This window comes from Odocoileus virginianus, chromosome 3 (genome assembly GCF_023699985.2).
Source record: "Odocoileus virginianus isolate 20LAN1187 ecotype Illinois chromosome 3, Ovbor_1.2, whole genome shotgun sequence".
In the NCBI taxonomy this organism is placed as follows: domain Eukaryota; kingdom Metazoa; phylum Chordata; class Mammalia; order Artiodactyla; family Cervidae; genus Odocoileus; species Odocoileus virginianus.
In genome coordinates this window covers 10020957-10036382 of record NC_069676.1, presented here as the reverse complement: position 1 = coordinate 10036382, position 15426 = coordinate 10020957, and the positions used below count along the sequence as shown (strand labels likewise).

At 44.8% G+C, this 15426-nt stretch overlaps 1 protein-coding gene across 7 annotated transcripts in view; it reads right to left on the bottom strand.

Moving 5' to 3' along the window:
• CACNA1A (calcium voltage-gated channel subunit alpha1 A) overlaps positions 1–15426 on the bottom strand; it is a 370739-nt gene that overhangs the window by 246993 nt on the left and 108320 nt on the right. For 6 of the 7 annotated variants that reach the window (XM_070463180.1, XM_070463188.1, XM_070463192.1 and 3 more), the window contains one exon: positions 1580–1872. In XM_070463180.1, the coding sequence (XP_070319281.1) occupies positions 1580–1872 (293 nt within the window). Of the gene's footprint in view, positions 1–1579; positions 1873–2282; positions 2788–15426 lie in introns of those variants that run through there. The other variant, XM_070463196.1, reaches the window with a different exon arrangement.

The following is a 15426-nucleotide window of genomic DNA, read 5'->3' as shown; positions in this document are numbered from 1 at the left end:
ATGACATCGTGATTAGTGGTACACCCCTCCCAAAAGACAGCTGCTGAACCTCTGAATTTTCATCACCCTCCAAGTAAACTGTTCACACACACTCCAAAAGCTCAGAGCTCTCTGTTGCAGTTTCGGCGCCCAGAAGCCCAAATCCTGCTCAATCCTGAGCCCTGCTCAAAGTGAATCCACCAGCCAACATGTTCCTCCAATAAGCAACCCCAGGACCACCCAGGGTTCAGCCTTGTAGGGTGTATAACAGTCAAAACCATACACAAAGAGGATGGGGGAGGGCTCATCAGTTAAGCCCAGGGACCCAACCAGTCCTGTTCATTTTTACACTGAGGGCAGCCAGTTGGAACCCAGCCGAGGAGTGGCACACTTGGGCACGGCACGGTGTCCAGCCAGCCTGGGGAGCAGGGTGCATTCCCCCCACTTGGAATCTGGGTCATGCTTAGATAACTGCTAGAAAGCCCGACTAATTACCCATCCTTGCCTGCCTACATCTCAACAGATGTTAAGCCCTCCTCAAGGTTTATTTCAAGCAGGCACGAATTTAAAGAAACACGGGGGGATCTGCATTTTAATAGCATCTCCACAGAGGGAAATCTGGACTCCACCTTCTTCCTCTGGAGCTTTAATTTAAAAAAAAAAAAAAAAAAGGCATTTACCTGCCCGAGATGTCCACATGAAGGCTGACTCTCCTGGTGTCCCCTCCTGGGTCTCTAGGGTGGAAGAAGACGATTCCAACCCAAGGCCTGACAGGGCACCCCAGGAAGGACCCGGCACCTCATTTTCTCTTGTCCTGTCTTTCTTATGGAAGTAGCTCATCCTGGGTCTTTCAGGTCAGGGCCCCAGATGGGGCAAACTTGGATGTATCCTACACCCCAAAGATGATGAGATCCCTAATCAGTGGTAGAAGGCAATGGAACCTGCAGACATGGGGGAGAATAAACGCCCCTCAACCCTTCCCAGCCAGCGGCCCACTAGGGAATATTCATTCTGGCCAGTGCTGGCCCCTCTGTATGAAGGCCATATGCTCTCATACTGGCTCTTGGCCCTGGGAGCCCCTAGGTCCCCTCCTTGAGAGGGTGGCCCCCAACCTCGGGGCTAGCAGGGGTGGAGAGGCCTGAGAGCTGAGACTGGGCCCGTCTCTAGAGATAACCGTGGACTCTGGTGAGGGGCGGCAAGGGAAACCCAGCCAAGGCCTTTCCCCCTGTCCTTCCGCTGCCCTGGCCAGAGCGCCCAGGCCCTGGCCGGGTCCACGCTCATTCCGGAGAACTCTGACCCACCCAGAACTGGCTCTAAAGGCCCCGTACGACCCCCAGGGCCCAGCCCTCCTTCCGAAATCGGTCCTTAGGAGGAATCCACTCCCCCTGGCACCCCCCAACCCCAAGCCTGCACAGTAGTTCAACCCAGATCGGGGTGGAGAGACACTCCGCACTCCTCCCTGGTGCCCCCTCTCCCATCCCCTGGAAGACCCCCCCACCATCACCTCCCATCAACCCCCGGGTCTCTCCCAGCCTGGAAGAGGGGAAGCGGAGGGAGGGGGGGGAGGCGCAGCTGCCGGGGGCTCGGGGCAAAGGATATGGCCATTCGGTGATCTTTTTGGCGTATTTTCTCACCACGTTGTCCTCGCTGAAGAGGAATAGAGACCGGTTGACCGTGAGGCAGTTCTGTCGGACGGGGATGGGGTTGTAGAGGGCCATGGTCCGCGCTCTCTGCGCCATTGACTGCTTGTACATCCTTTGCGCCCCGGGCTGCCCGCCCTGCCGGCTGCCCCCGGCTCCTCGCCCGCCTCCGGCGCCCACGACCACCCCGGCGGCTGCCCCGGAGCCTCCTCCCCCGTAGCGGGCCGGCATCTCGTCTCCGAAGCGGGCCATTCTGCAAAGAGCAAAGGGCTCCGGGTTACGCTGCGGCGAACGATGCGGAAGGCGCCGCCGCCGCCGCCGATGCTGTGAAGACGGCGGCCGGAGCTGCGACTGCGGAGACGCTCCACGGCCCAGCCCATCGGGCGGCGGCGGCTCGGCGCCTCGGGTCGGGGGCTCACAAGGCGGCTGCCCGGCCCCAGCCGGGGATAGCAGCAGCTCGGGACATCTTCCTGGCTGACCCCGGAGAAGGAGGGGCTGGAGGAGGGTGCGGGGGCGGGGCGCGGGGGCCGGGGAAGGGGGGAGGGGAGAGAGAAGCGAGGCAAAAAATAACCGAGGAAGGAATCCAGGCAATCCCCAATCCACCCACTCCGGAAAAAAAAAAGGGGGGGGGGGGGGAAGGCAGTTAAAAAAAAAAAAACGCACACCCCCTTTAAGACTCGAAGGATTTGCAAAGGACGCCCCCCGGGACGCAGTGGAAGCTTCAAATCCCCTCCGGGGTCCGGGTCAGGCTGGCATCTTGCAAAAGCAGTGCGCTCGGCCCATTAGAAAAATTTTTATTAAAAAAAATAATAATAAAAAGCAAGTCTTTCCTGGGGGGAAGGGGAAAGGCAGCCCCCAAATTAAAAAAGAAAAAAAGAAACAACCCTTTCTGTTTTGCTTGAGTTCCTAGACCTTAAAAATGCTGAAAGCTCTGTAGCCAAAAAATTAAATTAAGAGTATTAAGGGGAAAGGAAAGAAGGGGAAGGGGGAGGGAAACACTCCGAAGAGGTCTTAAGGAGTCTTGAAGCCGCAGGGTCCCGGTGATTTTTTTTTTTTCCTTCCTGAATCACCAGCGGCTGCCTCTTCTGCCCAAGGAGGACTGTGAATGTGCGTGTGCGCGCAGCGTTTCACTCAACCGTGCCTCATCTTGGGGTTAAATTGCAGCAATGAAATCCTGAAAATTCCCAACAAGAGGGGAAAAAAAAAAAAAAAAAGAACGGAGAGAGAGCGCGAGAGGGGGAGAGGGATGCGCGGTTCTCTTAGCCACTCAATAGCGGCTCCGGATGCTGCAATGCCTAGCGTCCACCATCCCCCTCCCCGCCCCAGTGCCTCCTCCTCCTTCTTCTCTAGATTTTGCTAAAATAAGACTGGTGTGGAAGGATGGCTGGGGGAAGGGGAAAGAAAGGGGGAAAACGGGCGCAAAGGTCTGAACCACTGGCCAGCGAAGCTCCAAAGAGGAGCGTTTGATGAGTTTAACGGGAGAAAGACCCACCCCAAGTGGGGGACACATGATGGCCCGCGACCAATCGCGGAGGCGCGAGGGGACCTGGCTCCGCGGAGTTTTGTGGGGGAGAGAGGGGACAGCCGGATGGTCGGGTGGCAAGGGGGAAGTTGGGACGACAGATTTCTCCTCCCTTGGGAGGAAACCTTGTTTTCCAACGGGTTCCATTTCGGTTGCAGACAGCCGGACGCTCCCAGCATCTTGCAAGGAGAAGGAGGGAGGAAGGAAGAAACTTAAAAGACAGAGAGGGATGGAGATGCAAGTCTAGAGGGAGTCCTCTACCCAAATTTGCTCTATTTAGCAAAACACCAATTTGAAAAACTGAGAGCATGGTTTGATGGTACTTCTGTGAAAGTTTCAAATCATGGAGGCCCTGCAGACTAGAATGAAATATTGACCCCTATCTTCGGAAAGACCCTCAGCGGTGTCAAATCTGAACTGGCCAGGAGCAGATAACTAACCAGGTCCTACTTGGCTGGATAAAGGTCTGACTTATGTGTGTCCCATGGTGTTTGCTTCCCTCCAGAGCCACTACAGGGCCCCTTTTATACTGTGAAACTGAAAACACACAGAAAAATACTCAGAGCATAAATACACAGTTTAAGAATTTGCTGTGAAACAGGCACACAGGAAACGAACACCCAAGCTCAGATGCAAAGGGCACCTTGCTGCCTTTCCGGAAACACACATATACCCATTCTCCTCAGCAGTATACTCGCATCCTGATTTTATGGTATTAGTAACTTTGCTATTCTTTATACTTTTACTACTTTATTGTGCATTCCTAACAACACAGTTCCACTTTGCATCTCCTCAGATTTTATATGAATATATGTGTGTACCTCACTTCAGTCGTGTCTGACTCTTTTGCAACCCTATGGACTGTAGCCCGCCAGGCTTCTCTGTCCACGGGATTCTCCAGGCCATAATACTGGGGTGGGTTGCTATTTCCTTCTCGAGGGGATCTTCCCAATCCAGGGATCGAACCTGAGTCTTTTATATCTCCTGCATTGGCCTTCAGGTTCCTTACCACTTGTGCTACCTGGGAAGCCCCGTAGATGAATATAATCATCAGTATATGTTCTATGATGTATGGTTTCTTTGGTTCAACGTTGTCTTTGACATAGAGAACAGACTTGTGGTTGCCGAGGCGGATGGAGGGTAGGTGGGAAAGGGGAGGACTGGGAGTTTGGGATAAGTGTATGCAAACTATTATATACAGAATGGATGAACAAGATCCTACTGTATAGCACAGGGAACTATACAGTTCATAAACCATAATGGAAAATAATATGAAAAAGAATGTATATATATATATATATATATATATATATATATAACTGAATCACTTTGCTGTATGGCAGAAATTAACACAACATTGTAAATCAACTGTACTTCAATAAAATAAGTTTTCTTTTAATTGTCTTTAAGATTTATCTACTTTTGTCACACATAACTGTGACTGATCACACTTTCACTGCTGTATAGTATTTCAGTGAAAGAATAAGCCAGAATCTGTTTACCCATTATCTTGCTGATACACATTTAAGTTGTTTCCAGTTGAGGCTCTTAAACAAACTCCTGCTTTGAGTAATCCTGGTACCTATAAGTATACATTTCTGTAGGAACAGCCTTAAGCATGGAATTTCTGGGTCCCAAGTAGCACATCTTCAGATTTGTAACATGTCATCAAACTGTCTTCCAAAGTGGTTTCTTTCTACCAAGAAACCACTGAATTTCCACAAAAGCAATATATCGACTGGAAGGCAGGGGTGAGAGAGAAGAAAGGGAAGAGGATGAAGAAGACAAATATTTTCCAAGCTTCAGCAGGTTGAATCCTAGTTAGTGCTCTTCCATCAGTATTTGTATCAATATTGTATCAGATACTGTATCAGTGTCTCCAGGAGGAGAAGGGGACAACAGAGGATAAGATGGTTGGATGGCATCTCGGACTCGATGGACATGAGTTTGAGCAAACTCTGAGAGTTGGTGTTGGACAGGGAAGCTTGGCATCCTGCAGCCCATGGGGTCGCAAAGAGTCAGATATGACTGAGCAACTGAACTGAACTGAACATCAGTATTTGAGTTCATTTGAAACATACTAGAAAAGGTGACACATCTTTACATAAATTCTCCATTCTGTGCCCGTGGGTAAGCCTTTACAGGTTGCCTGTATCACTTTGGAGATTTTCTATCTTGTCAAGGTATGGACAAAATGATTAAACCAAGAGTGATCAGAGTTGCAAGGAAATGCGTTGTGTAGGATTCTCAGTAAGCATTGAAGATTTTTGTACTTAATGTTTCAGATTTCAAGGGCAAATAGTTAATATTAATTGAGAAGTAATCTCACATGCATGGATGTAAATAGCCAGTCATATAAGAAGGCTGCATTGCAAGTGAACTTATGCACATAACTTGTTATGATGGACTTCCCTGAGTCGACAGTTGAGTTTCATAGCATAAGCATTACCTACAGGGATTTCTAAAGATTCCAGAGCTTTTCAGAAGAGTAACTCCTCACGGGGAAAGTCATTACTAAGATGAAGCACCTACAAGTCTTCATAAAAGCCCCACTTTACAGATGAAAATACTGAGGCTAAGAGAGAATTTTAAAACATGCTCAGGTCACTAATGGGTCTGAAACTACTTCTGCCTCTATTGGGTGGAGAGGATTTGATAGAAACACTTTGGAAAACTGGCTGTTTTTTCTAATGCTGAACATTTGAACACCCTGTGACCCAGGATTGGCATTCCTGGGTATATACCCAAGAGGAATGAGGATGTAAGTGGATGTAAGTCCACTCCCTAGGATGTGAATAGCACATTCATACTAAAGACTGGAGACTTCCCAAACGTCTATCAATAGCAGAATAGATCAATGCACTGTGGAGTGTTTGCACAAGGAGCCCTTTGCAGCAATGAGAAGGACCAATCAGCAGCCACACACAAGTGCTTGGATGAGTCTCACACACACCATTTTGTGCCAAGGAAACCAGGAGTACAATAGAACATGGTGTGGAATCTCAGTTATATAAAGTTCAAAATGGGCAAAATGAATCCATGCTATTAGAAGTCAAAGTAGTAGTCACCCTTGAGGGTTGGGGAGAAACTGGCACAAGGGGTGCCTTCTGGAAGTTTCTTGATCTGAGTGGCATGATACAGGTGTATTCACTTTGTAAATATTGTGCATTTGGTAAGATTTCATTAAGCTATGCACCTATGACTTGTGTGGTTTTCTGGATGTCCTCGACCTCAACAGAAAATGTTTGGAATGCTTCTGAATGTAGATCCCAGGGAGCACTGCTCATCATAGTGATCTGTGATAATTCTCCTTGTGGACTTGAACCATGAAGTCCTACAACAAACTTTGGCAGCCTTTTCACCAGAAGACAAAGAGAAGTCTTCCAAGATGCCCTGACCCAAGTCTAGACAGGAGACAAGCTGGCTGCTTGTCAGAACTGCCTGCAAAGTGTTATAAAAATGTTGAATCCTGGACCTTCCTTCTGCCCTGACTTTCATTCAGCTGGTCTGTAGGGGTATATCTAGGTTTGCGAATCAGTGCTCTGGAATGGACGAACTTACTATTCCTATCTTGGCATTCTCTAGAGTTATCAAAGCAAAGAGGAACTAAAGAGCCTCTTGATGAAAGTGAAAGAGGAGAGTGAAAAAGCTGGCTTAAAACTCAACAGTCAAAAAACTAAGATCATGGTATCCAGTCCCATCACTTCATGGCAAATAGATGGGGAAAAAATGGAAACAGTGACAGACTTTATTTTCCTGGGCTCCAAAATCACTGTGAACAGTGACTACAGCCATGAAATTAAAAGATGCTTGCTCCTTGGAAGGAAAGCTATCCCAAACCTAGACAGCACATTAAAAAGCAGAGACCATCACTTTGCCGACAAAGGTCCATATAATCAAAGCTATGGTTTTTCCAGTAGTCATGCAGAGATGTGAGAGCTGGACAATAAAGAAAGCTGAGCACCAAAGAATTGATGCTTTTGAACTGTGGTTTTGGAGAAGATTCTTGAGAGTCCCTTGAACTGCAAGGAGATCCAATCAGTCAATCTTAAAGGAAATCAACCCTGAATATTCATTGGAAGGACTGATGCTGAAGCTGAAGCTCCAATACTTTGGTCCCCTGATGTGAAGAGCTGACTCATTGGAAAAGACCCTGGCCCTGGGAAAGATTGAGGGCAGGAGGAGAAGCGGGTGACAGAGGATGAGATGGTTAGATAGCATTACTGATTGAACGTACATGAACTTGAACAAACTCTGGGAGATGGTGAGGGACAGGCAAGCCTGGTGTGCTGCAGTTCATGGGGTTGCAAAGAGTCAGACATGACTTAGTGATTGAACAGTAAGAATTATCAATGGTGGCAATGCTGGCATTTTTGATGGAACAGTTTTTGGCATTTAAATGTCTGGTACATCCTGGGCTGTTCAGCACCCCTGGCATATGCCCACTGCGGGGTGAGTAGCATCCCAGTCTTGTGAAAAGCAAAAATACCCCCACACATTTCCAAATCCACCCTCCCCGTGTCAAAGTGGCAGAAAAGTCTTTGCTTTCATCTCACCAAATGGTATTCCCAAAGCTTGCTTAACTCTAAAGTTTGACATGTTGGAGTTCCCCTCTCTTTCCTCAGAATCTTCCAAAGTCTTCCAACCCTCTCAATTACTCTATTTCTCTTTTCTGGAAAGAACTCAACTCATGCACCCTAAAGTGTGACAGGGATCTAGGTGCAATATCCTAATGAGTTCACTTTTCAAAGACCCAAAATTTCTATATAGCCAAGGAATGAATCTCTAATATTGGAATCTTACATACCATCCAGCAAATGGAAGTGGATGGGCAAGAAATCATCACAGACTCCTCAAATTAGTGCAGTAGGTAGGTCCTTGTCCTCTTTCCACCATTAATCCAAATTAGTAAACACTGACCCACTGGAAAGATTTAGAAACTCATTAGCATTGCAGACAGAAGCAGTTTAACAGTGGGCTTCTAAAACTCAGTCTTAGCCACTGGTTCTAATCTTTAACACATTTGCAAGCTGGAGACTTAATTTATCAATCATCAGCAGCACTACCAGACTTGTTTTGAGAATTATATTCAATTAAATAGTGCAGGCATCTCTGAAATAAATGCCCTAAATAAATAACTGCAAATTGCATTCATTTGGCTGTTAAAACAATTATCAACTAATCCAGTCATTTTGAGTTGCAAGAATGGATCAGCCAAAAGACATTTGGTGTCCGACTTCTGGTCTGGATACTCATTGGGAGTGAGTACCAAGATCTTTGGGAGTTGAAGGGTATAAACACAAAAACCAAATTTGATAATCCAGACATTTCCAGGTCATGACGTGGGCACTCAAGAGTGAATCCAGAGATGAAATGTGGCTGTCACTCCAGGCATAACATTGCATAGCAATATTTCCAAAAACAAATGAGACAGAGTCAAATTCTGGATGCAGACTTGGGTAAAAATCCTAGCTCTAACACTTCCTAGCTGTGTGCTCTTGGAAAAGTGCTTAACCTCTCTGAACCTCAGTTTCTTCATGTAAAATGGAGACATGACTCCTTAAGCCACAGATTACTGTAAGGATTAATTAAGACCAAGCCAGTAAGCATGCACAATGACTAATATATAATAAGCAATCCAGGAATGATGGTAAATAGATTTTTTTTTTAAATCACCAGAGTCTGGAGAGATATTCCATGTTCATGGATAGGAAAATTCAATACTAATAAAAGACTGTCATCCAACATATTAAAAGAATTCTTAAGACTCAACAATAAGAACACAACCTGATTTTTAAATGGGTCAAAGATCTTAAAGGACACCTTGCCAAAGAAGATATACAAATGACAGATAAGCATGTGAAAAAATTTCCCACTTGGTATGTCATCAGGGAAACGCAAACTAAAGCAATGAGACACTACTACAGACCTATTAGAATGGCTAAAATCCAAAACACTGATGGTACGAGACACCAGACAGGTGCTTTCACTCACTGCTGGCAGGAATACCAATGGTAAAGTTATTTTGGTTTCTTAGAAAACGAAACTCACTCTTGTCATACGATCCAGTAACAGAGCTATTTGGTATTTACCCAAAGGAGTTGAAGACTATGTCCACACAGTTTCACACAGTCGATCATATCAGCTTTATTCGTAATTGCCAAAACTTGGAAGAAACCGAGACATCTGTCAGCACGTGAGTGGATAAACTGTGGTATATCCAGACAGTGGAATATTGCGTGCATGAGTGTGTGCTCAGTCACTTCAGTCATGTCTGACTCTGCGACCCTGTGGACTATAGTCCCCCAGACTCCTCTGTCCATGGGATTCTCCGGGCAAGAATACTGGAGTGGGTTGCCATGCCCTCCTCCTCCAGGGGCTCTTCCTGATCCAAGGATCAAACCCACATCTCCTGCATTGCAGGCAGATTCTTTACCCACTGAGTGCCACCTGGGAAGCCCCAATGTAATATTATTCAGTGCTAAAAGAAATGAGTTATCCAAACCATGAAAAGATATGGTTGAAACTTAAATTTATACTACCAAGATAAGAGGCTGTACATATCGTATGATTCCAGCTATACAACATTCTGGAAAAGGCAAAGCTGTGGAGACAGTAAAAAGATCAGTGGTTGTCGGGGGCTAGGGTAGAGGGAGAGATGCGTAGGTGGATTACAGAGGAATTTTAGGGCGGTAAATTGCTTAGTATGAGACAATAAAGGTTCAAATCCATAGAATGTGAGACACCAGAGTGAAACTTAACTATGGACTTTGGTTATAAAGTGTCCATATATTGTACATACGTTTGGTTATACAGTGTCCTACATTGACATGATGCGTCAGGATGTGTCAATGTATGTTCATCAATTTTAACAAATTCACTGCTCTGAAAGGGATGTTGATAATGGGGAGGCCATGCATATGTTGGCGTAGATATATTTGTTAAATGTAAGAAACCAACACTAGTGCAATTCTATTAACTAAACTGTACACCTTCTTTTTTTCTCCCAGATTTCCCTGGTTTTCCCACTAATATCCTTTTCTGTTTCAGGATCTCATCCAGAATACCACATTCTTTTGCATCATCTTTTCTCCATAGCCCCTTCTGGTCTGTGACAGTTTCTTTTCTTGTTTCTCAAAACTTTGATCATTTTTAGGAGTACTGGTCAGGTAATATTTAAAATGTTTCTCAATTTGGGTTTGCCTGTTGTTTTCTCATGATTAGAATATGATGATGGATTTGGGGAAATAATTCTAGAGAGATGAAATGATGTCCTCATTGCATCATATCAGTGAGTCATGACATCCAGGTGACTTATCACTATGATGTTGACCTTGATCTCTTGGTTAAAATGATCTCTATCAGGTGTCTCCTGTTAAGTTACTATTTTTCCCTTTACCTACTCTACTCTTTGGGAATGATCACTAACCCCAGCCCACACTGGTTAGGAGTGAAAGTCGCTCAGTCGTGTCTGACTCTTTGTAACCCCATGGAATACAGTCCATGGAATTCTCCAGGCCAGAATACTGGAGTGACTAGCCTTTCCCTTCTCCAGGGGATCTTCCCAAGCCAGGGATTGAACTCAGGGCTCCCATGTTGCAGGCAGATTCTTTACCAGCTGAACCACAAGGAAAGCCCAACTGGTTAGGAGGGGGGAGATTAAGCTCCATCTCCTGGAGGGAAGAGTATTTACATATATCTTTTTTTTTTCCAGTTGAAATATAGTTGATTTATATTATTGTGTTAGTTTCAGGTGTATAGCAAAGCATTTGGTTATATATGTATATACATGTATATGTATATGCATATATACATGTCTAACTGAATATATATACTTTGGGCTTCCCAGGTGAATCAGTGGTGAAGAATCTGCCTGCCAGTGCAGCAGCCGCAGGAGACTCAGGTGCAATTCCTGGGTCAGGAAGATCTCCTGTAGGAGCAAATGGCAACCCACCCCAGTATTCCTGCCAGGATAATCCCACAGACCGAGGGTGTTGGAGGGCTACAGTCTGTGGGGTCATAAAAGAGTCAGATGCGACTGAACAACTGAGCCTGCACGCATGCATATACTTCAGATTCCTTTCCCTTACAGTTTATTACAAAATACTGAGTACAGTTCCCTATGCTACACAGCAGACCCTTGCTGACTATCTATTTTATATACAGTAGTATGTATATGTCAATCCTAACCTCCTAATTTAACCCTCCTCTCTAATCCTAACCTCTCTAATTTAACCCTCCCCTTTAGCAACCATGAGTTTGCTTTCTATGTCTGTGAGTCTATTTCTGTTTTGGAAATAAATCTATTTGTACCTTTTTTTTTTTTAGATTCAACATATAAGTGATATCAAATGATATCTGTCTTTCTCTGTCTGATGATAATCTCTAGTTTCATCCATGTTGCTATAAATAGAATTATGTCATTCATTTCTATGGGTGAATAATATTTCATTGTATATATGTACTACATCTTTATCCAGTCATCTGTCAATGGACATTTAGGTTGCTTCCATGTTTTTGGCTATTGTAAATAGTGCTGCAATGAACACTGGGGTGCATGCATCTTTCTGAATTATGGTTTTCTTTGGATATATGACCAGGAGTGGGATTTCAGGATCATATGGTAGCTTTATTTTCTTTAGAATTCTTTTGTAAAAAAAATTTGTCTCTTCTCCCTTATTCATTTACCCACTTATTTAATCTTTTATTTATATCAATACAGACTCATATATTTACTTTTTTCTTTGGATTATCCATCCAAACTATGCTATTAATTTTGTTGCTTGAAATATTCCCGTCGGCCATTGGGGACTCCTTCAGACTGGTTCCTGTGTTCTTTTGATGTGCTCCCATTTTTTTTTTTTAAAGCTTCCTTACTTTCTGGCATCTTACGAGGCTCCAGAATCACCCCTCACTGCCATACACTAGAATCAGCCATTTCTCCAAGGATCCCTGGCTCCTCTCATTGAAGAATGATATTTAATGATCTCAGAGCTGGGTGCAATGCTACATTTTTAGTTTTTATTTTGATGGAAATTATATAGAGGCAACTTGGCAATAACCACAAAACTTATAAGAACTGTTATAGGTGAAAGTTCAAGGAGTAACAGATTTATACAGTTACTCCCCAAAATGATTGTTCATTTTAATGGTAAAAGAAGTAGCTGTTGCGGAGTGCCTTGGCAGACAAGCAATCGATCAAGAGCCTCACCAGTCAGAGGGCAAATTGACTTCAAGTGGATCTTGGTATGATGTATCAAGAAGGCTACAACATGACTTCTGGGGATTTCCCGCCATGATTTTATCATTTGAATAAATTGAATTCCATCATGTTCAAAATGAGGGGCATTATACAAAATAACTTTTCTATATTCTTTGAAACTGTTAATGTCAGGAAGCTCAAATAAAGACTGAGGAACTTCTCCAGACTAAAGGAGACAGGACGACTAAATCTAACAAGGGAGTCAGGATTTTCTTTTGCTATAAAGGATGTTGTTGGGTCTACAGCTGAATAAGGTCTGTAGATTAGATAATAATAGTGTATCAATGCCAATTTCCTGATTCTGATCATTGTGCTATGTTACAGAAGCAACTGCCCTTCAGAATACACTGAAGTATATAAGGTTAAACGGCCATCATACCAATAAATTTTTCTCAATGGCTCAAGAGGAGAGAGAGAAAGAGAAGGAATAAAGTGGAAGTGGTATATGTCAACATTTGGGGCACCTAGATGAAGAATATACAGGAATTCTTAGTACTGTGCTTGCAACTCTTTGGTGAGTCTGAAATTCTGTCAAAATAAAAAGTTAAAAAAACAAGTGGCTACAAAAAGTTACATGTGTACAAATTTTCACTCATTCCTTCATTCATTTTGTTGAGCACCTGCTATGTGCCAGGTGGTTTTTCCAAGCACAGAACAAGATAGACAAAAATCCCTACAGTTGTGGAACTGGGTGGAAACAGGGGGATAAATGGAATAAAGAAGGAAACTCATAGTCTGTTAGATGGTATTAAGTGCTAAGGACTACAGGGACTTTGCTGGTGGTCCAGTGGTTAAAAAATCCGCTCTCTAATGCACGGGATGTGGGTTCAATCCTTGGTCAGGGAACTAAGATCCTATGTTCCACAGAGCAACTAAGTCTGCATACCACGACTACTGAGCCTGAGTGCCAAAACAAAGGCTCCTGCTTGCTGCAGCCAGTAAATACATAGATAAATAAATATTTTTAAAAGGAGAAGAACACAGCACGAAAGGGGAATAGAGAGTGCAGGCACTGGGAATTAGAGTCAAATAGATCTTTGGGACATGTTATACAAAGCAGTGCAGACAATATATACTATGTGTTTCCCATAAGAACTTGTCAACTAAATATCACTTAAATTCTGATCTCTCGATGAAGGCAGCTTTTGACAAGGCCTGTGATGATTCTTGCCTTTTGGTGTTCATACTCTCGTGTAACATCCTCCCCTGAAAGTGGGACCTAATGATTTTTAAAAAATTCTTTGCCTTTAAAAATTATTTTAATATTTTTTATACAACCAGGGCTTCCCTGGTGGCTCAGGTGGTAAAGAATCTGCCTGCAATGCGGGAGACTGGGTTCGATCCCTGGGTTGGGAAGATCCCCTGGAGGAGGGCATGGCAACCCACTCCAGTATTCTTGCCTGGAAAATCCCCATGAACAGAGGAACCTGGCGGGCTACACTGCATGGGGTGGCAAAGAGTCAGACGTGACTGAGCGACTAAGCACAGCACACACAACTTTTAAAGGTAACTTTCCATTTACAGTTATTAGAAAATATTGACTATTTCCCCCATTTAAAAAAAAATCATTTATTTATTTGGCTGTGCTGGGTCTTAACTGCAACATGCAGGGATTGAGCCTGGGTCCCCTGCATTGTGAGTGTGGAGTGTTCACCACTGGACCACCAGGGACGTCCCTTGCCCCTGTGGGGTACACTACATCCTTGAGCCTATCTAACACCTAGTAGTTTGCACCTCCCACTCCCCTACTCCTATGTTGCCCCTCCCCCCTCCCCACTGGTAACCACTAGTTCATTTTCTGTATCTGTGAACCTAGTGACTCACTTTTAATGAATAAAAGATGAAAGCGTGATGGGATGGCACTTTTGAGATCAAGTTACAAAGCGACTGTGGTTTGCACATTACATGCCCTCTCTAGCTCTCTCTACTGCTTACTCTGAGGGAAGCCAGGCCCCATGCTGTGAGCTGCCTTAAGGAGGGTCCCACACGGCCAAGAACCAAGAGCAGTGTCCAGAAAACATCCAGTGAGGAGCAGAGACCTTCAGTCCTGCAGCCCATGAGAAACTGAATTCTGCCAACTGTCACATGTTCACGCTGGGAACGGAACTCTTCCCCAGTTAAGCCTTCAGATGAAAATGAAGCCTCTATTGACACCTTGTTGGGATCCTCGTGACAGACCCTGAAACAGAGGACAAACTACACTCTGGTTCCCGCCCCACAGAAACTGTAAGGTAATAAACGATTGCTCTTTTGCTTTTTTTTTATTTCTGGCTGTGCTGGATCGTCACTGCTGCACGTACATGTTAGTTGCAGTGAGCAGGGGCTGCTCTAGCTGAAGCCCCTGGGCTTCTAACTGCAGTGGCTTTTCTTGTTGCAGAGCATGGGCTCTCGGGAACACAGGCTTCAGTAGCTGCGGTGCGTGAGCTTAGCTGCCCATGGCATGTGGAATCTTCCTGGACTAGGGATCGAACCCACATCCCCTGCGTTGGCAGATGGATTCTTAACCATCGGACCACTAGGGAAGTCCTAAATGATTGCTCTTTAAAGATGCTAAGTTTTGGGTAATTGGTGACATAGCAAGAGAGAACTATCACAGTGAAAGTGAAGTGAAAGTGTTAGTCTCTCAGTTGTGTCCAACTCTTTGTGACCCCGTAGACTGCAGACCACCAGGCTCCTCTGTCCATGGGATTTCCCAAGCAAGAATACTGGTTCCGGCTGCCATTTCCTCCTCCAGGGGATCCCAACCCAGGGATGGAACATGCACCTCCTGCATTGCAGGCAGATTCTTTACCTTCTGAGTCGCCAGGGAAGTTTACCTTCTCATCCTAAAATTTAAAAAAACTGTTTCTTCTTCTGGTTTCCAAAAAAACTTATCCTCAGGCAGAGGCATTAGAGCTGTTCACCAGATACATCCCTTTTTCCATATTCCAGCACATGGTGAGATGGCATTCCTTGGTCCCCTTGTGTTTGCTGAGGCCATGCGACTAGTTCTGGCCAATGAGCTCTTGGTGGGAAGGAAGTGG